The 21813-nt window shown below is 50.3% G+C and overlaps 1 protein-coding gene across 1 annotated transcript in view; it reads left to right on the top strand.

Annotated features, from left to right (window-relative positions):
- The first annotated feature begins 2718 nt into the window (after window positions 1-2718).
- LOC133349987 (alpha-1,3-mannosyl-glycoprotein 4-beta-N-acetylglucosaminyltransferase B-like) overlaps window positions 2719-21813 on the top strand; it is a 124832-nt gene continuing 105737 nt past the window's right edge. Inside the window, exon 1 of the mRNA XM_061563911.1 lies at window positions 2719-3980. Within this exon, the coding sequence (XP_061419895.1) occupies window positions 3890-3980 (91 nt within the window). The 5' untranslated portion in view covers window positions 2719-3889. The remainder of the gene's footprint in view (window positions 3981-21813) is intronic.

The raw sequence follows: 21813 nt of genomic DNA, 5'->3' as shown, positions 1-21813 counted from the left end.
GCATTGTGGTGACGTCTCCGTCACTCTTGGTATATACTTTGTGTGTGTGTCTATGCATGCAACTCATTATGCATGCACGGGTACGGTATAGTATGTCTGCGTACACCACCGTTGCACACCTCCGTCAATTGCAGAAGAAAATAAACAAGATAGTTAACTCTGTTAATCAATCACTGCCGTAGCTACGGCAACGCTAGATGACAAAAAAGGTTTTAAAATCAGATAAATAAAAAATCTAACAATCATAAATCCCCCCCCCCCATCTTCTCAAACAGTGTAGATAGCTCCCCTCTGCCCCTCTCAACCTCCCTGCCCCTCTGACCCCCTCCACCTCCCTGCCCCCCTGCCCCCCATTATTCGCGGGTGTGCGTTAAGCTCATGAAAGTGCGATCACAGTCAGCAGTTGGCAGAGGGCACACCACGCGCACAATTTGAACGAACAATTTATGAATGAATTAATAGAGAGAGAGAATTAGTGGGTGTGTGAATATGTGACAGAGTGAGTGAATGAACGAGTTAAGGTGAGTGGATGTGTGGGTGAGTGCGTGAATGCGTGAGGGGGGGGGGGGGGTGAGTGAATAGGTGAGAAAGTCCTCAAACCACGTCGAACAAATCCATATTTCTGAGTTTGTGAATTAATAATGAGCAAATGAGTGGCTGGGTGGGTGAGTGAATATGTGAGTGAGTGAATGGATGAATGCGTGAGTGGGTCGGCTGGTGGGTGAGTGAGTGGTTGGGTAGTTGAGAGGACAGGGGAAGGGGTGGGCGACTACATTAATGGGTATGTAGTTGGGTGGATGGGTGAGTGAATAGGTGAGTGGGTGAGTGAATAGATGGATGGATGGGTGAGTTAATAAATGTGATGTTGGGTGTGTGGTTGGATGAACGGGTGACTGAATAGGTTTGATGGGCGAGTGAGTGGGTGGATGTTTAGGTGGGTGGGTGGATAAGTAAGTGGGTGGGTGGATAAGTGGGTGGGTGGAGGAGTGGCTAGATCAGCGAATAGGTGAGAAATTGAGCGGGTGAGTAGTTGAGTGAGTGCAAAAGCGAGTCGGCTCAAGTTATTGAACAATGGCATATTTACGAGTGGGTAAATTAACAATGCATGTCCTCGTTCTCTACACTATTGATGTTTTCGTATTTGGTTGTTGTTGTGCTCACACATCACTGATCGTAAATGACTAAACGGGATTATCCGTTTACGAAATCAAGTAAACTTGAATACATGCGATGGCTGGCTGGGTGAGTGAAAGAGTCTTGTGAGTGAATGCGCTGATGAATGCGCGAGCGAGCGAGCGAGTAGGTGGGGCGGACGAGTGAGTAGACGATCAGTGAGCGAGCGGGCGGGCGGGCGGGCGGGTGGATGTGTGGATGTTTTTGGTGGCTAAGTTGGGTGAGAGTGCGAGAGTGACCGTCGGTTGAGGTCGAGTTTACGTGGCCCCCCCGAGCCACTAGAGGGCGCGACACCCACCACAATGTTTAATCGACGATTGAATCGACTCGAAATGTAGGGTGGTGGGGGGGCGTCGTAAGAACGAGAGAGAGGTCAACCACCTTGGAGATGGAGCGATGGAATCGGCAGAGTGCGCGCCACGGATTGTTCTCATCGTAGAAGGCCGCGATAAACGGCGTCGACATGGAAGGTGGATACACGTTCATTCAGCAGTTGGGTAGATCATCGCTGACGATGACGATTCCAGACAGTGCACATATTCACTCGGCCACTCACACATTCATCCATCCCCCAATGCCCCCGTGCTGCCACCCCCGGCCATGCCCCCGTGCCCCAATGCCCCCCCCCGTGCCCCCAATGCCCTCCCCCGTGCCCCCAATGCCCTCCCCCGTGCCCTTTGCGCGACTTCTCGCATCCTTACTGATCACGTGGCGTCTCTCAGCACAGATGTGCGCGGAGCTGATGTTGTGACGTCGGCAAAAAAAAACATCTGGCGGACGTTTGGTGGGGGGCCTTGGGGGTCATTGGGGGTGGCGGAGGGGTGATTTGAGGGTGCTGATGGAAGGGGGGGGGGCATGACGAGGGTGATGGGGGTGGTTAGGGTGCGGTGGGTGTGCGGACATACGTGTAAGGATCAGGCTTGCGGGTCGAGAGAGGATGGGCGTGCGAGTGAGTGAAGGATGGAGTGAGGGGGGGGGGAGGGAGAGAGGGAGGGATGAAAGCGAATAGGAGGGAGGGAATGATGCGGCGGGTAAGGGTGGAAGCAGCAGACGGCGGAGGGAAGGAGTAGGATGGCGAGTGAGGATGGAAGGAGGGAGCAAGAGATGGAGGATGATGATGGTGGTAGGGACAGAGAGACGAGGAGGGCGCTGGTGGGATGAAATAATCGAGTGAGAACGAGAGATGGACGGGGGGGGGGGTCGAGTTTGAGAAGGAGGCGTGGAGGGAGGGAGATACGAAATAGGCAGTGGGGACGAATGGAGGGATTGAAGGATAACAGTGGGAGGGAAGAATGGAAGGGGGGTGGGGGGGGGGATCAAAGGAGAGAGGATGCATGGAGGGATGCCGGCAGTAGGAAGGACGAAGAGGAAGGGAGGAGAGTGGGAGAGAGAATAGCGGGAAGATGAAGAGAGAGGGGGGGGGGAGAAGGGACACAGGGTGGGAGGACACGGGGAGTCTGGGCTGTGCGGGGAGAGGGAGGGGAGAGGGGGAGAGAGCCGCGCGCGTGGATTCTCTCTCATTCTCTCCCCTCCCATCGCTCAGTCTCTTCCTCCTTATCTCGCGCGCGCCGCTCTCTCGCGTCTCGCCGTCTTGTTTACGCGTGCGAGCTACGCGCTCACCGCCGCCACCACCACCGCCACCACCACCGCCATCGCCGCCACCACCACCACCACCATCGCCACCACAATCATCACCAACGTCGCCACCACAATCGAGCCACTGCTGCTGCTTCATTCATTCAGCTCCAGAGCGGCCGCGACTGACGGCGAGCAAGCGACTGTAGCGCTGTCGCTGCTGTGAAACCTCTTTCACCTCCGCCTCATCCCCAACATCATCATCGTCATCACCATCACTATTTCGCGAATCGCTGTCATCTCCCCGACCGCTCTGTAAGCAGAGCGCAGCCTCGACTCGACATTTTTATCAGCGACTGATCAACACAGCAGCAGCAGCAACAGCGAGCCATTCTCATCTGCCTCCTCCTCATCATCATTATCGGCATCGGTTGACCAGTTCACCAAGACGAGGAATAATCTGTCCACTCAACCGACGACCTTAACCACCCATCCACTCACTTTAACTACCATCCACTCAACCACTCACCATCCATCCATTTGCCCAGCCACCTACCCAACCACTCAATCATTTATACACCTAAACAAACAGCCAACCATCCACCCACCCACTCAACCACCCACTCAACCACCCACTCAACCATCCACTCAACCACCCACCCACACACTCAACCTACCACCCACCCACTCAACCATCCACCCACCCACTCAACCATCCACCCACCCACTCAACCATCCACCCACCCACTCAACCATCCACCCACCACTCAACCATCCACCCACCCACTCAACCATCCACTCAACCATTCACTCACCCACCCAACCCTCCCCCTACCCACCAAACCCCCTACCCACCGAACCATCATATCTTCACCCACCCATTCATTCATCCGCGAACGGTGGCTGTTACCGGTTAGACCGGACGCGGCGGTCAAAAACACCGGCGCGGCGCCTCTCTCCGCACTCAGCCCCCCCCCTCCTCCTCCCCCAACGCATTTGCTTCCCAGCGGCCCCCACTGAGTAATCTCGGGGCTCCCAGCCAGAGACCCTCCTGCTGCTGCTGCTGCTCAGGGACCCCCCCCCCCACAAGCCGGCTCGGGGACGCGGCGAGAGGAGAGGACATGCCGCGCGGGACGACGCCATGAGACTCAGGAATGGAACGGTGGCAACGTTCCTGGTCCTGGCGACCTTCGTGTCGGTGTCTCTCTACACGACGTGGCAGACGCAGAAAGGTGAGAGTCGCCGGCGGGGATGTGGTGGCTTGGTGGACGGGAGCGTGGTGGGCTGCCGACGATCTGCGCCGTGCGAGCAAAGCCGCGTGGGTCGCAAACTCGGACGCGCTTCGTGACGATGCGGCCAGATGTTGAAAGCAAAATGATGCGACGACGACGATATCGACGCCGCCGCCGCCGCCGCTGCTGCTGCTGGCAGTGGCGCCCAAACACGACTGACAAGAAATGATTAACGGCAAACAATCGACGGCAAACTCAACACGTTCGTCAATAACTAAACCGTGCGCAGTGGCCCTGACGTTAAAAAAAAATGTATATTTAATAGGCGACGTCTCGTGTCAATGACGGACCTTCTTCAAAGCGCACGTAGAGATATATGCCATGCGGAGAGAGTGGATAATGCAACTTAGAGACTGAACCGTGAGTCCCTGACGAGAGCGCTCCTGATGCTATTTGGTTCTTTCGGTAAAGTCACGTGGGTATAAAGAACCAAAGAGTATGGATTCCTGCAGTCACGGACGCTTCAAATCAATAATGGTTCCCTTATGAGTAGCTGTATGCTCACCTGTATGCTCACCTGTATGCTCACCTGTATGCTCACCTGTATGCTCACCTGTATGCTCACCTTCCGGGATATCCACTCGCCGTACCAGTTAACCGCTCACCTCGTCGTCTGCCTACTCACTCGCAACCCGCCAATCAAATCGTCGACCGCATCAACTATCTCTCAAATGGGCCATCCACTCAATTCGCCTAATCACCTACCGACTCGCCTAATCACCTACCCACACACTCGGCCACATGCCAACACAAAACCGCTGCGCTATCCATCAATGCACCCACATACCCGCTCGCTCACTCACTCATCCACCTATGCGTTAAACACGCAGCCTATTTACCGAGCCATGCAAGCACCCAGCCACATTCAAAACCGCTTACCCACTCGTCCACCTTACACAGTCCACCTACAACCATCTCAGATTGTAAAATGTTGTGGCTTTTCTCTCCAACGCACCGGTGTTGCTGTCCTAGCAACGAATTGGCACGTTCCGTGTACGTGACAAACCTTACTAATTGGCAGTCGCGGGTGGTGGTGGGTTTAACGACAAGTGTATATATTTACGCGATCTAACCCCCCAAAAAAAACCTATACTATGGATGACATTGGTCGCGAAAGCCTACGGGTTAAACTCGCCTACAACCACTAACACGCCAATCGCACTTCCCACTCACGCACTCTTTATCACAGCTCCCCACCACACATACTGTAACCGCTCACCTGCTCCGAACACACGCACGCACACAACCACACTCACCCGCCACACTAAACAGAGTGATAACGATCACCCATACAGCATTTTTTGGCAGTACTGTACTGCGAGGGAGCATCTATTTTCAGGCTTGTAACGGCGCACGAGGTGGTATTTGTGAAGGGGAGTACGCCTGACCGCCTTTGTCTCCCCAACCAGCGCGCGTGTTCACACACTGCACCAGGTATTAATGTTTCGGCCGAGTCGACCTAGGGGACGCCCACGGACCGGTTCAGACATCAATTGTCACCTGATGATAGTCGTGGCCGGGAATCGAGCTCTGGGTAGGCGGATTCGTAGCACAAACACACACCGCACTCACCCCCCACGTGTCCCACCCCCCACGTGTCCGTACATCACCACCGACGCAGCGAACATCCAGGTTCGAATCCATGCCACGGGCTTGCGCGCTGTGTCCCTTGGTCCGCTGTGCGGTGCGTGGTGGGGTGATTTGCAACGCCGCGCGATAGAGTTGGAATGGAGTTGTTCGCTTAAGGGGGTTTCTCTCTCTCTCCCATTGTGTACGTGCGCGCGTCTGTGTCCGGGGGAGCGGTGGCGCAGCAGTTATCGCACTGCAATGCGAACCCGGCGACCCGTTTTTTGATTCCCGCACACGGCTAACACCAGTGACGATTATCTGAACTGGTTCTCGGCCTATACTCTTTGGTTCTTTCGGTAAAGTCACGTAGGTGAAAATTATTTTTATTTTATTTTTATTTTCACCTACGTGACTTTACCGAAAGAACCAAAGAGTATGGATCCTTGCAGTCACGAAAACTTGAAATCTAGAATGGTTCTGGGCCTCTCCTCGGTCGACTCGGCCTTAAATGAGTACCTGGTGCGGTGTGTAAACGATATCAGCAGGCTGCCGGGCGTGGTGCTAGTCGCCCACCTCCTCGTCTGCCGTGCCGACCTTCATAGGTGCCACTCGCTTAACAGCACGTGCTCCAATAGTCTGCTAAGGCGCTTTCAGATGCGCTTCTGCAAGCCGTCTGGAACGCTCCTTATGCCGATGTTACGAAGCCACTGGAGCTTTGCGCTTTAAACGCATCCAGATTGAACAATAATTTATTTAGAATCGTTTTGTGTGTGTGTGTTAGTTTGTTGTCCTTCCCCCGCACCTGCCATTCGCCACGGTAGGCCGCTACGCACGTTACGAAATAGTTCATCGTACCTACGGGGCGGCCCCAATCTTTGTGTTGTCTTGTGACTGTTTCTTTAAATTGCCGGCACTTTGGCCTTTTTTATTGGGGAAGCTCCGAGCAACGAGTACAGATCCGATACAACAAACTCAAACAAACCAACAGCCAAAATTAGCCTCGCGCACTGCGGAGGTGTCGTATCGGTTGCCGTGGGTCGTATCGGTTGCCGCAATGGACTTTTAAAAAGTGTCACGAGCTTATCCATCGCATCTGACTTGGATTTTACGGCGAGCCAGTTGGATTTTTTTTTAAATGCCCCCCACCCCACAGCGCTTGTGCCAGGCTAGGTGCACGTGAAGTGTCGAAAGCTCGGCAGCAGGTTATGAGACAGACCCAGGTGGTTATGGGTCGACTGAGATGACCGGCAGATGCGCCAGCTGTGCTTACCATCGTGCCACCTGGCGACGTTATAGCACACGCCAGGTGTAGGTGGCAGCTCGTACGTCAGTGCAGTGGGTGATACACCGAAGTTACGAAGCCCGGCGAACCGAGTTCGATTCCCGGCCACGGCTAACGTCGGTGGCGATTCACTAAAACCGGGCTTCCCCGAAGTCCGAGCTTCCCCTAGATGGACTCGGCCTTAAATGAGCAATTTATGCAGTGTGTAAACATCAGTATGTACGGGGGAGACAAAGGCGGCCGGGGCGTGGTGCTGAACATGCACCACCCCCAGCTCGTGTGCCGTGTCGGCTGTTTTAAAGGCGCTCGCGAACATCGCTTGTCCCAACAGCTTGTGGAGACTACGTGGGGCCGGCGTCTTTGTCTTTGTCTCGTATCACTTATGTATGTTGAACTTCTTTCGCACCGTACGTCGCCAACCCTGGTAATCGGAGGTGTGGGGGAAGGAGCGGAAACTAAACGAAAAAAACAAGTTCTAAAGAAATGTGTTTGTCAATCTGGATGATGATTTAAAAGTGCATAGCTCCCAATGGCTTCCTAATGTCGGAGGGAAGAGCGTTCCAGACGGCCGCAGAAGTGCGTCTGAAAAGATCGTGATGCAGCCTTAACAGACTGTTTAGGGGCAAGTGCTGTTAGCGAGTAGCACCTAACGAAGGCCGGCACGGCACAACAGAAACCGCAGAACTTTTCAAATAACGTTGTTGACACTTCTCTCATTCCATCTCCAAACACAGCCCATGCAGGTGTGAAACTTAAGCCAGCTATGCAAAGATCAGTGCTGCGTTTCTGTTGGGTAAATCCAGAGCTATAGGTGACGAGACTCACACTCCCAACACAGCCCCATACAAAAGTAAAGGCGCACCCCTCCATGTAGCCAACACCGGCTGTTGGGGCAAGTGCTGTTAGCGAGCGCCACACCTTCTTGCTCGCATGCTGTACAAAGTGTAATGTCGGATGTCGTCACTAGACATGATTATCGGCTTCGTTGTTGAGAATTTCAGTAACCAAATTGATAAGCCGATGATACGCCCTCACCCCTTCATATACCTGTCCACATAAAACAACGATGTTCTTAACGCAACCCATCGACTCCACAACTCTCATTCTGGAAACAAATAACTTGAGCAGAAATGACTCTATAAAGTAAACTGAACAAATATTATTTTACCAGGTGAGGCCCACTGCCCTACGTAGCTGTTTTTCGGAAGTGACCTGGCCACAATTGATAGCTCAGCGAAGTGGCTTATCACGCGGAAATGTATAACAGCCAAATACTCTAAACGCACGTTGATTCTAAATGTGGAGGGAAAAACCAGAGGACCCTGAGAAAAACAACGTGGCCACGGGGAGAGAAACACCGCAAACTTCAAATATACAGGTGTATGTATTTGGGATCGAACCCACGCCATCCTGTGCACCAGTCGAGGTAGTTAATAACTCGCCACCGCAGCGCCCAAGCAAAACCCTGTGCCGGTTTCCACATACATGCCACCCGAGGTCACCCCAGCCTTCAATGAGTACTTGGCGGCTGGGAGGCAGGTCGTGTTGGCTACACAACCCCTCGTGAGCCGTTCGGGCCTTCGTGTACATCGCTAACAGCAATTGCCATGACAGTCTGTTAAGGCTGTACGGGGGGGGGATTTTTGTATTTTTTTGTGCGTGTCAATTTTGTGCTTGTGAGGTGGGTGTGAGTTTTTTTCTTTCTTCCGAGGTTGTATACGTGCGAGTACGGTACGGTGTGTGTGTGTTAGTGCAAGTTTGTCGTCGTGTGGGTGGAGAGATTATGAAGGAGATGGGAAAGCATGAAACAGGGAACACGTGTACATCGCTAGACATCATATTTGCTTTTGTGAAAAACACGCCACGGTGGCGAGGGATGATGTCTTTGTACGTTGACCGTCTGTGGCACCGCATGTAGCCAACCCTGCTAATGGGAGGTGCGGTGGAATGACAACAAACTAAACACAAAAAGCAGGTCTAAAGAAAATAGTTTTCAATCTGAATTATTAAAAAGTGCACAGCTACAGTGGCTTCCTAAAATCGGAAGAAAGAGCATTCCAGACGGCCCTCGAAGCGCATCTGCAATCACGCGATGCCGTGACCCCACCACCGTCTTTGTTCGATGGCCCAGCAGAGAAGCCCTCTGAGGACGATCGGAGTTCGCGTGGTGAGGGTTTGTGCTCCTTGACGAGACGATGGCCAATGGGCGAGACTAATGACTGAGCGGCAGCCGATGGAAAGAACTTTCTTTAGAGGGGGGGAGGGGGGGGGGGGATACGACAATCGCGGAGATGGAGCGATAAAATCGGCTCGTCTTAAGGTGTGACATCGCTGGATCGCTGTATCGTGAGTGATGTCCCCGGCGTGATGAGGCCGTCATCCAGCAATTGATGATGGACCATGGCTGCTGCTGGGTTCGGATGCCCAGCTGGGGGGGGGGGAGGACTGGGGGGGGGGGGGGGTGAACGCTGCCACCGTAAATAAACTCAACCAGCATTGACGCCGTGTGCTGCAGATGCGATGTGGGTCATTCAATTGTGTGCCATTAGGCACCCACCCCGCCCTCCCCTGGGGGGTGGGCGCACTCGTAATTGTCCGCTCGTGACACCGAGCCCAATTTTCTAGCCCCGAGCGCAGTGACGGATTTAAAATTCGGGGTGTGTGGACGCGGTACCGAGGGAGATGAATTGTCCCTGCCCGCGTTTGCCCCCCTTGTCGAGTGAAGGTCTCGGAGGCAGATTCTATTTATTTTGTAGTCTTACGAAATACATGCGGCTTCGTCTCAGTTGGTTGTGGCTGTGGTCGCGGTGGTCGCGGTGGTGGTGGGGGCAAGAAATTGAATGCGTCCGATGAAATCGGTTCCTGTGGGTGTGGCCGATTTTTGTAGGGGGTCGCTCACGAAAGGCGGTCGTGGATTTTTTTGGGGGTGGGAGGCATTCGTCCAGCAGTGGACTGACCATGGCTGTCGATGGTGAACTTCGTATTGACAACAGCAATTTAGATTGGTATGGTGTCTGAAATGCAACCGCATCTCCAGCTACTGACAGAGTCGCAGTGTTAAATGTGGTGTTTCGTGCAAGGTGCATTCTTTTAGCTTCCGGAACTTAAACACATTTTTTTCTTCCACCAAGCCACTCGTGACCCTAAACCAGGGGTCGGCAACCAAAATAACAAGAAGAGCCATTTCTTTCCAATTCGGTACAAAATTCAGTATTTCAAGAGCCGCAATGCATCTGAGTACATACTGTACATACGTACATATCGTCAAGAAGCAGCCCGTAAAGAGCCGCATGCGGCTCCGGAGCCGTAGGTTGCCGACTCCTGCCCGAAACTAAACGAAGCTTTTATATTTGTCCAGATAAGGCCCACTGCGCTGTATGGCTTTCTTTCTGAAGTGACCTGGCCATAAATTATACTCTGAACGCAGGGTTTGTACATACGTACCTCAACAGGCCATGAGGAAGAGGGAACATTCGGGTCGAATGAGCACATTAGGAAATTTCCTGCATACTTTTGCATACTGTACGTGCAAACATGGCTACGCACGGTGCGAAATAAGTTAAACATCTTATCCTAAATAAATTAATATCGCGCCTTATTCCAAGGCGTACTTAAATGCATGTTGAGATGACGTCACCATTGCTGCATGTATCAGAATTCAGATTCTTTATTTATAGAGAAATTCGGTGAGCTATTAAGCTCTTTTCACAGATGTCCAGAACAAACAAACTATAAAAACAAACAAACATTTTTTTTTGTTTTACCAGGTAAGGCCCACTGAGTGAAATAACTCTGTTTTAGAAGCGACCTGGCCACAAATGATAGCTCAACTAGGTGACTTATGTGGACATTTATAGCAGGCAAAAACTGTGAACGCACATTGATCATTATAAATGTGGAGGGAAAAACCGGAGAACCCGGAGAAAAATCCACACGGCCACGGGGAAAACATGCAAAAACTCCAAATATACAAGCGCCAGGGTCGGGATCGAACCCATGCCTTCATGTGTACACCAGGCGAGGCCGTTAACATCTTGCACGCGTCAGTGCCGAGTGGCGGGTCAGAAAAAAGTGACTTTTGGAGTGCATATATGATACCTCGTCACCAACTCGAAGCGGCCCACTGCTATTTTTAGGCAATAATGGAACCATAGAATGAGTGTGTCATTGTGAAGTCTAAATGCAGTTGTGGCCACTCGATGCGTGTTCTCCCCGACCCTAATTTGCATTCCAACTTGCGATATCGTGTCGTGTCGTCCTCGGGGGACTTTGTATTTGCAACTTTGGATTACGAACCCTGCATTTAGGGAAGTTGATGTCATACAACCACTTGCTGAGCGACTTGAACTAAGCCTGTTTATCCACACTCGGTGCAACACCTTTCATTTGCCCTGCAAAGAATGTTCCTCATCTGTCACTGTTCGTCGTAGGTCAATACGCTGACATTTTTAAGTGTCAGGAAAGAAAGACAAATTAAGTGTTCCACCAAATCTAATGTGGTGATTGTTTATGTGTGCGGTCATCGGTGACCGAGTTGAGACTGTCATCTCATTACGCTTGAAGCTTTCTTCATCACAACTCGGTCTTTGAGAGCCCCTGGGTCTCCGTGTGAGTTCGATGGTCCCCTCTGTGTACGTCTTATGGGTCTCTTGTGTGACAATATGGGTCAATATGTAAGTTATTGGTGACTGCGATGAGATAATCAACTAACTCCACACGAGAGCCCGGTTTAATCGCAGGTGGTTGAAACTCAGATGTGAACCCAGGGGCTCAGGAGTGGTGGCTCAGTGGTTTGACCTTTGAACCACCAATCCACTTCACCCATATAAAAACTTTATGGTGGAAGGGCCGAAGGACACAGCATCATCTGTTGTATCGTTCGTAACAAGTAGTTACCATATTTTATTCCCTCCTATTTAAATCTCCGTATTTTTAAAGGACAATTTGGGGGTGCGCGATATGATACAGTAGGTGTGTGTGTGTGTGTGTGTTTGACCCAGACTTGTATAACTATACTGACACCGCGCATACGTTGTTTAGGGTGTGCATCCAACATTTTGGGGCGTCTAATTATTTGGAGAATACAGCGAAATAGGGGGAGGCCAAACCGTGGCCTGTCAGCCAAAATGTTCCTTCCAGGCAGTCGCTGGGAACCGTCACAGTGGCGAGATGTTAACACCTTGCCTGGTATACAGGAGGTCGTGGGTTTGATTCTTACCCTGACGGCTGCTGTATATTTAGAGTTTGCATGTTCTCCCTGTGGTCGTGTGTATTTTTTCTCCGGGTCCTCCGTTTTTTCCACCACATTTAGAAACGTGTGATTACAATATTCGGCTGATATAAATGTCCACATGATAAGCCACTTCTTTGAGCTATCCTATGTGGCAGGTCCCTTCTGAAAAAGCGCTTTATAGCTCCGTGGAGACTTACCTGTTATATAAACACCGCAGTAGCAATTAGTTCCAAGTGCGGCTCGATAGACACGCGGAAACACTTTAACTTCTCAACGTCTTCCTCTGGCACATGGCAGGTTTAAGTTTGAGCCATACGATAGCTTGGGGGAGTAGTGCGTCTCACACTGTCCAGTCCGCTGGAGAGGGGGCCATAGAACGATGCAATTGTTTGCAATATCTTTCCGTGGCACGGTTCTGGGCGGCCGAAGTCGCTGCACTGCCGGTCGTCATCTTTAACGTCCCGCTTATGGTTCTGAAGCGAATGATGACGATGATGATGATGGAGCCACCACGGTTTTCTTGTCAGAACGGAGCCGTGTGGAGCAGTCGTGGGGTACCTCGATGAGGCTGTGATTTGGAACCTCGGGGTGGGGGTGGGGGAACTCCACGGTAGCGTTCACCGGCGGTCTTCACTTGACTCCCGCTCAATCCAATTTGTAACTCTCGTTTTGAACTTCATTTTAAACAGGAATCATCGGCGGAAGTCGGACGCTGCCTGGGACACTCGCCCCTGGCACCAGATGCGAGTGCTCTCGTGGGTTACTTCTGCAAATTACCAAAAAAATATCGAATTCCTCGGACAACCAGCGAGAGCAAAAACTGCACCCGCGTGACCACCCCACGTGACCATCCCACGTGACCACCCCCGCCGCGTGGTTCTCGGCCACGTGCAGATTTAGATTTGCGTTTGTAGCCTCGTAGGGTTAGGAAGTTTGGCCACCGCCCCCTGGTCTAGTTAAATTTTAATTACATTTTGAGTAATTGTCTTTTTTTTCAGACGCTTATTATTTGAACACAATTCCACTAAACCACTTGTATTTTGTAATGTAGCTGCCCTGGGTGAGTAACTCACGTTTACAGCCATATTCAGTATATTAGGTTTAATTAAACCGATACATAAAGGCCATCCATTATTTATTTATGAAATGCGTGAATCATTCTTCAAACTTGGACTCCGTTGAAATTCGGTGAGGTAATTATTAACTCCTGGATTACCCTCCAGAATTCTAAACAACTTTGAGAACTTATTCCTATGCAGCGAGACAAAACTGCTTTATATTAACTTCTGGAATGCATGAATAATTATTTAAAGTCGGAGAACTATCATTCCAATTCATTGAGACAATCTGTCCACTATTAGTTCCCCAGAACGCCTTCAAAATTCTTTAACCAAGCGGCCTCGTAGCGCTCGATCTTACAGCACGCTCCAACATCCTCCCGATGTTTTTCTTTTTTTAAAGCCGTATCGGCAGCATCGTCATCAACCCCACTCGTCGCTACGATCATTGTCATCACCAGTTCTCCGTGGTATTTTTCTTTAACCATACTGCTATCAACCTAAACATTTTGCTGAAGAATTCCCGTCAGCCGAAACATCTTTGTGTTTTTTTTTCTCAGTAGACTACCTCTTGTAGCCCCACTACCCATTGTATAGGTTCACGGCTACAACGGTTTCTGTCAAAACCCCCAGTCAACGGTCACTCGCTGGGAGGTCGCTCTCCCTTCTCCTCTGCTTTCCTGCACATTCTGGAACTCCCCTCAGCCATCCATGCTGCTGCCGACTCCTTTCTTCCGTGCTGCTACCGACTCCTTCGGATGAAGTGCAGGCTCCCCCCCCCCCCCCCCAGACCTTCCTCTTCTCCTCGGCCTGTGACTGGCTTGTAATTTTTCATCATATTACATCAGACGGTGGAAAAACCCTCGCGTTAGCCGTGTACCCTATTATCCGCTGCACCCCTTTTATCCTTCACACCCACCTACAGAGCATCGTGGTAAATTAACAGGAGTGTTTTTTTTAAATGGGACGCGTCTCGGCATCACCAGGTCCGTTCATAGGGGAGGTTCAGGGTCCGGGGGCAAATCCAAACTCCGTGTGGGCGCCCCCAAATACCTTCAAACTAAACCGGAAGTATTACATCTGACTACTGACAGCTAAGCGCGGGCACCCCCCCCCTCCCAACAAAGTGCGGGGCCCGGGGCAGTCGCGCCCGTTGGCCGTGTGCCCTATGGCTCTGAGACTTCGCCGACCCAGTGTGTTCGGCACGTGTGTACGGATGCGACTGAATTGGAACGAGAGGTATTTTCAGTGTTAACGGAGCAATCGCATCGCAACGCTTCGCCACATTACGATTTCGTCCCCTCCCCCCCAGACCTAATGGAACAGGAATAATGAGGAGAATTAATTCCAGCAACCCTCCCGACTCGTGACCAATTAATCGAACGGACAGTTACCGTCAACGCGAACAACGCAAGTGGGCGTTTGTATGAGTTATTTGTACGTAGCAAATACAAATGTTGTACGCCATCCATCTGCAAGTGTTTATAGAGGACGTGCCATGTACGCATGTGTATACAGTAACTGTATATCATGAGCTGCTCGCTGACGGCACTTGCTCCCAAACAGTCCGTGAAGGCTTTACGGGGAAGGTGGCGGGGGGGGGGGGGGTATTTGTTTTTACAGGATGATTCAAAATGATGGACCCGATTTGAAATCGCTATATCTCTGCAACCACGAACCGCCCATGAATGAAACGCTTACCACTTGAAAGGGCGGGGCATAGAGAGGGCCGGGCATAGAGAGGGCGGGGCATAGAGTTTCAAATTATTACCGCTAAATGCCTCTCCAGCGCACAAACAGCCTCTAGACTCAGTCGCAAGATGGTGACCCCGCAACACGAGGCGTTTTGCGTTCTGCAGTTCAGCAAGACTGAATCCGTAATTGCGGTGGAGCGTGCGTTTCAACGGCGTTTTGGCATTGATCCGCCAATGTCAAAGAGCATTTGTCGTTGGTACCGACAATTTGAGGAAACAGGCTGTTTATGTAAGGGGAAGAGCACAGGGCAACCACGCACCTCAGAGGAAAACGTGAGAAGAATTCAAGAGTTTTCTACGTAGCCTGCGCAAATCCACCCGTCGTGCCAGCCGAGAACTTGCGATCCCTCACACGACTGTCTGGCGTGTGTCAAGGCGACGTTTAATCATGAGGCCATACCGATTGCAAATGGTACAGGCTCTTCATGCAGGTGACAAAGGAAAGCGTGGAGAATTTTGTGATGTGATGGTACAGAACATGGAGGACGACAGCTTCTTGCCGCGTTTTATTTTTTGTGATGAAGCAACGTTTCATCTCAGCGGTAAAGTTAACCGTCACAGTGTTGCACATATGGGGATTAGAGAATCCACACGAAACTGTCGAGCACGAGCGTAATTCCCTGAAAGTGAATGTGTTTTGTGCCGTTTCTCAAAGAAAGGTTTATGGCCCTTTCTTTGTCGAGGGAAACACAATCACGGTGCAAGCGTATCTTGAAATGCTGCAGAAATGGCTCTTTCCACAACTTGATGAAGATTCCGATGACTTCATTTTTCAGCAAGACGGAGCACTGCCACATTGGCACCTGCAGGTTCGAATTTTTCTAAACGACGCACTAACTCAACGTTGGATAGGTCGCACGGGACCCCAAGACTTGGCGCTACACTCTTGGCCCCCAAGATCCCCAGACATCACACCCTGCGACTTTTTCTTGTGGGGATACATCAAAGGCCGTGTTTTTGTGCCACCATTAGCGACTAATCTGGATGACCTCATAAACAGAATCACGGCAGCTGACTTCAGTGGAAGAAGACGCTTTGAGAGGCATTTGGGACGAATTCAACTATCATCTCGATGTTGTCCGTACAGCAGGTGGAGGGCACAGAGTAATTTATGGTTAGTAAAACTTTAAACCGTTTGTAACTTTTTGTGTAATTGAAGCATGTTGCCATCATGAAATATACTGCTTTGAAATTGTGTCCATCTCTTTGAAATACTCTGTATATCATGAGCATAGACACCGATAAGCGTAAGCGGAGTTTCACTTCTATATTGTGGGGGTTGGGCAAGACATTTATAAGGGTGTCCAGTTTGATAAAGGTGTCCCAACTCCGCTCATGATCATACGTGGACCCGCAGGATCCCGGTGAAACATCCCAACCACGCGCCGACGTTGCCCCCCAACGTGGCATTTCTGGAAATTGCCAAAACGGCTTGTGGCCTGCTGATGAGCGGCAACAGAAAACGCGTTTCGCTTTCGTGACCAGGGGGGGGGGGGGGTCCCTCTCTCTCCGACACGTAACTCGCTGAAATCCACTGCTGGATGGGTGCACACGTAGACAACAATGACGCGTGTGTGTGTCTGGGGGAGTATGTGTCTGGTGGAGTGTTTTTTTCGGGTGATGTTTCTGGTTTTAAGAATAATAATTAATTGTCCGTGTTCCACACGGCGGCAGGCCTGTTTCCCTCCAGATAACCATATTTAGACGCGACGAGGCTTCTCTGGGGTACATACGCGGTGGTGCTGTGGTTCGCGCCGCACTATAAACCTGTCGTGACCCACTCGCGTTCGATTCCCGGCAATGATGCCCCCCTCCGTCCCCCACCTCTACTCCGACCCCCCACTAAAGCCCCTCCCCCCAACTCCGTCCTCCCCCTGCCACTCCCCCGCCACTCCTTCCACCCACCTCACTTGTGGACACCGATATCATCAGTAGCGCGTGATGATAATTTGAGGTTGCCGTACTGTGTGACAACACAACGACGGATATCCCTCGTGTAGCCATAACAGACTGTTGGGGCAAGTGCTGTTAGCGAGCGCCACCTATGAAGGCTACACCGGCACTGTGGCACACGAGGGGGTGGGTGGCCAACACCACGCCCGGCCGCCTTTGTCTCCCCAGTGGCGATGTTGTACAACACTGCACAGGGTAATGATTTGAGACGGAGTCGACCTAAGGGAGGGATGGGGGGGGGGGCCAAGGACCGGTTCAGATAATCTGCACTGGTGTTGGCCATGAGCGGGAATCGAACCTTGCGCGCTAACCACTGCGCCACCGCTCCCAATTAACGACCCACCATGACCGACGTGTCTGTGTGGGGGGTCGTGGGGAGCGGTGGCGCAGCGGTTAGCGCGCTGCGCTACAAACCCGGCGACCCGAGTTCGATTCCAGCTCACGGCCAACACCAGTGACGATTATTCAAACCGGTCCTGGGTCTCTCCTATGTCGACTCGGCCTTAAAATGAGTACCTGGTGCGATGTGTAAACATCGCCACTGGGGAGACAAAGGCGGCCGGGCGTGGTGCTGGCCACCCACCCCCTCGTGTATCATTCGAGGCCTTCATAGGTGCTACTCGCTAACAGCACTTGCCCCAACAGTCTGTTAAGGCTACACCGGGGGGATCTTTGTCTGTAGACGCGTCACGCGCGGCTCGCAGGGGTCGTGCACGATGGTCGAGAGCGATAGCGGAGTGGCAGACGCGCGTCTGATTGGACATTCACCCGTGGTGTGTGGGGTTAGCGAGGGAGGAGATAGAGCGATACAAAAGCATCGCCTTCTGTGTGTGCAGGGTGCTGCTGGGTGGGGATCATCGCGCTGTGTGTGTGTAGTGTGCTGGTATCATCGCGAGAGATGCAGACTGCTTGGAGGGAGGCCTGTGTTCAGCAGTGGATTGAGCATGGCTGATAAGGATGTTACGGTCGATAATCGATTACACTGGTCAACAAAAAAAAACAAATTTTTTCTGGCCTGGACTTTTGCAGCTGTTTTAGATTAATTTCAGGGTGCTGATTCCAAATCTGATCTCAGATTTGCTCTATCACATCTCATTTTTATGCTATCGGCATATCCCATTTTCATTGATTTTACCCGAAATTAACTCTGTCACTTATGATTGCAAATTGTTGCGAGTCGGTGACTGCTTTAGTGTTAAAATATGGTGCTGTATTTTTAGGATAGTGTGTTTATAAGATAAGTTTATGTAGATATCCACATTTATTTAATATTTTTCTTCCGCAGTTTTTATTGAAAATGCAATATTTGTTATCTCAAAAACCTGATGTGATAGACAAAAACTGATGCCAGATTTGGAATCGGCAACCCAAAATTACCTTAAGACCGTTGGAATACCTTATGCCAAAAACAATGACCAGTGATATTCGGCTGCTTCCTGGAAAGGAGAGGGTGCCGGATGTTCAAAAACTCCGGATAATCGCATCATTTAAAATATAAAATCTTTGCACATTCTTGTATGCCACTGTGTGTTTAGGGGCTGTTACTTGTTCCTTGAGTGTTTTAAATTTGTTTACGATGTGAAATTTTGGCAAAAAGAAACGTCTCACTTACAAAAGTACCCGTATTTACCGTTACGTACTTACCACTCATATCTCAAAGACTGCATGGGGCGATCTACATACGTGTGCAGTATTATCATTGTTTAAGTTGTATGTAGTGTATAATGTACTATATACAAAATGTAACACTGTAATCAAGCGTAGCTACTATTTTGTTGTTACGCACGTGGTGCCGATTAGGCCTCGGCAAGGTAAGGTAATTTACCCTTCTTACCGGGTAAAAGGGTAAAGGTAAAGGTGTCGACATGCAAAGGGGTAAGGTAAAAAGGGTAGGGTAATGGTAGCGTGAAGTATTACCCGGTAAACACCTTGTTTACCGCTCGCTAAAAGCTCCGTGGCGCAGTCCGTGGCCTCCATTTAAAATTGGAATCATCGAGAGTATTCTATATGGAATAAAGCGCTCTACCTAGTAGCATTTACCTGTTACAAACCTTTTTCACGTGTAGTTACCCCAGTAATCACCATGTAATCGGGTCATTTGTATGGGGTAAGGGTAAAAGGTAGGGTAAAGGTAGGCTCGTTGTTTTTACCTTTTACTTTGCCGAGGTCTTGTGCCGATTACAGCCTTTTGAGTGGTTTCGCCGGATTGGCGCGGGACGGCAGCCGGATAATGTTGGAAGCAACCGGATAATCGATCACCTGTATTGTACATTGTAGAGATGACGTGTCACGGGACAGACCCAGGTGTTGTGGGTAAACAGACTGAGATCACCGGCAGATGCACCACCTGTGCTCCCAACTGTGCCACCTGTCGATGTCTGTGTGTGTGTGGTCTTTTTTTCGTATGGCAGCTTTCGTGGAGAGAGGTTCGCGCACTGCTCTCTGAAACTCGTGACCCGGGTTCCATTCCTGTAAGGATTAACACACGTGGCCAAGTGACGCCTGATTAATTCATTTATTAAATATACGTACACGTACAAAAATAAAACCCCCCCTCCTGTCGCAGACTGCCTGGCCAAGTGCTCTTAACGAGCACCTAATGTGAAGGCCGATACAAACGAGGGGGGTGGGTGGCAAGCACTACGCCCAGCCGCCTTTGTCTCCCTAGTGGTTTTGTTTTTACGCACCGCACCAGGTACTCATTTGAGGCTGAGTCGACCTAGGGGAGGCCCAGGACCGGTCAGATAGTCGTCACTGGTGTTGGCCGTGAGCGGGAATTGAACTCGGGTCGCCAGGTTCATAGTGCAGCACGCTAACCGCTACACTACCGCTCGCACACATGCAAACACACATGCAAACACACATGCAAACACACATGCAAACACACATGCAAACACACATGCAAACACACATGCAAACACACATGCAAACACACATGCAAACACACATGCAAACACACAAAGACACACACACACATAATTTGCATTTATGAACCATCTAAATGCGACGGCATCTCACGATGCTGTACAAATCAGGCATCTGAATTATTCATTATTTTTGTCAGAGAAATAATTCTCACGCAATCCACAGCTGGATGAAGACCTCCCCCTAAGTCAACGCCATCTCTCGTGGCACGGCCGTGGAGAGGTCTTGGTGATCCAGCAGTGGATTTTACAAAGAGCTGTAAATTGTGACAATTATTCCGATGAATAACTTTGGGATGGCAAGAACATTGTCGAAATGTAATTGCTATCGGGGCCCCACGGTGTATATATTGCGGTGCAGTCTCTAGCTATCATTCACTCAAATATCTCTGGGTTCTTTATCTGTGATCTTATTCTTGGTTCTTTCGGTAAAGTCGCGTAGAAGGGAAATAATAAAAGAATAAAAATAAAACATTTTATTACGTTGTATTTTTTTATTTTATTATTTCTCTTCTACGTGACTTTACCAAAATAACCAAGAATATGAATCCCTGCAGTCACAAAAGCTTTAAATCGAAATTTATCTGTGATCAATGAAGAAGGACCATTCTCCAAAACGTCGTCTGTTGCATAATGTTAAATTTCAAGGCCCACAGTGTAATTAACGAATGTGTTGAGGGTTGTTGTTGTTGTTAATTGTGCTTGTGCACCAATGGAAACGCAGACAGGGGGATATAGGTTTGGTTGTATATTGTGTGCATACTGAACTCGTGACCGCATTGTTTTATTCGGGCAAGACAGGCCGTCCTCCTGCATGGCTTGATCATAGCATTTGATTAAGACTCGGTGACCCAACGCGTACCGCTCCTTAAACGAGACACTTGCAGCCTCGGTGAGATCCCAGCCGGTTCAACGCAGGCAAGTGACCCACTGGCTCGCTTCATTTTGTGTTTTTCATGCAAACTCTCGTAAGTGCTGACCTCGAAAGGCAACGAGTTCCAGAGTTCAAGTGGCCGCAATTGCAATGGCAACAATCACCCCCAAGTGTGAAGCCTCGACCGCGGGATACCGACACACAAATCTAAAGGTCTTAACGATCTTGATGGAATATATGACCGCAGGGAGGTCCTGAATCTAGGGTGGAGCAAGTCCATGGACGTAGCAGTCATGACGATGAAATCGGGCTCTGTTTCGTGGCCAAAATAGAATTACATTTTAGTCCATCAGCCTACCCGGGATTCTGAAACCTTTCCCAGGAAGTCTACCCATGTCCCCCGCTGTTACTCTGCAACATTTTCAGATGCAGTGCCGGCTTAAGCTAGTGCAGGGCCTGTCGCATATGTTATAAAGGGGCCCTAAATAAATAAAAAACACGTAAGTATAGTAAAGTAATTGTATTTTTTCATTTGCAAAACAGCCAGATAATACGACAAATCGCTAACCTTAAACACCCGGTCGTTCATAAAAGTTGAATGCGGTATAGTACTATAGTAATAGAGCAAGTGCAGAATCACTGAACCGGAATTTATAGCTTGATTGAAAACATTTAGCGTGGGGCCCTTGAAAGTGCGGGGCCCGTAGCACATGTAGCTACTTTTGCTACAAGGATAATCCGGCACTGTTCAGATGCGGGGAGCATGCAGACGCCGTGTACAATACACATGAACATTTGTATTGTATGGACTAACATCGGATTGCATAAACCCGCATAGAGATCCGAAGACTCGGAGACGGGACCCACAGGCTCGCACACATAGACACCTATGCGACTGTCGTTTTCCGTCCCGCAAAAATAATGATTCCTGCCGTCGCTATACAATGCCTTTTTGAGATGCAATTTCTATATAGACACTGCCATGCGAAACCACAAAGTTGTGCATTGTCTTGCAGCTATACTCGCATCTGTGTGTACACATCAAAACCGAGCTCGCTGCACGAGGTGAGGCCGAAACGTAACACCAGAACTCCCATGCGTGTTCAAGGTGGAACAATCTCCCGGT

The sequence above is a fragment of the Lethenteron reissneri genome, chromosome 32, assembly GCF_015708825.2.
Source record: "Lethenteron reissneri isolate LAM-NWPU_2019-01 chromosome 32, ASM1570882v1, whole genome shotgun sequence".
NCBI lineage: Eukaryota > Metazoa > Chordata > Hyperoartia > Petromyzontiformes > Petromyzontidae > Lethenteron > Lethenteron reissneri.
This window is presented reverse-complemented; position numbering and strand designations above follow the sequence as displayed.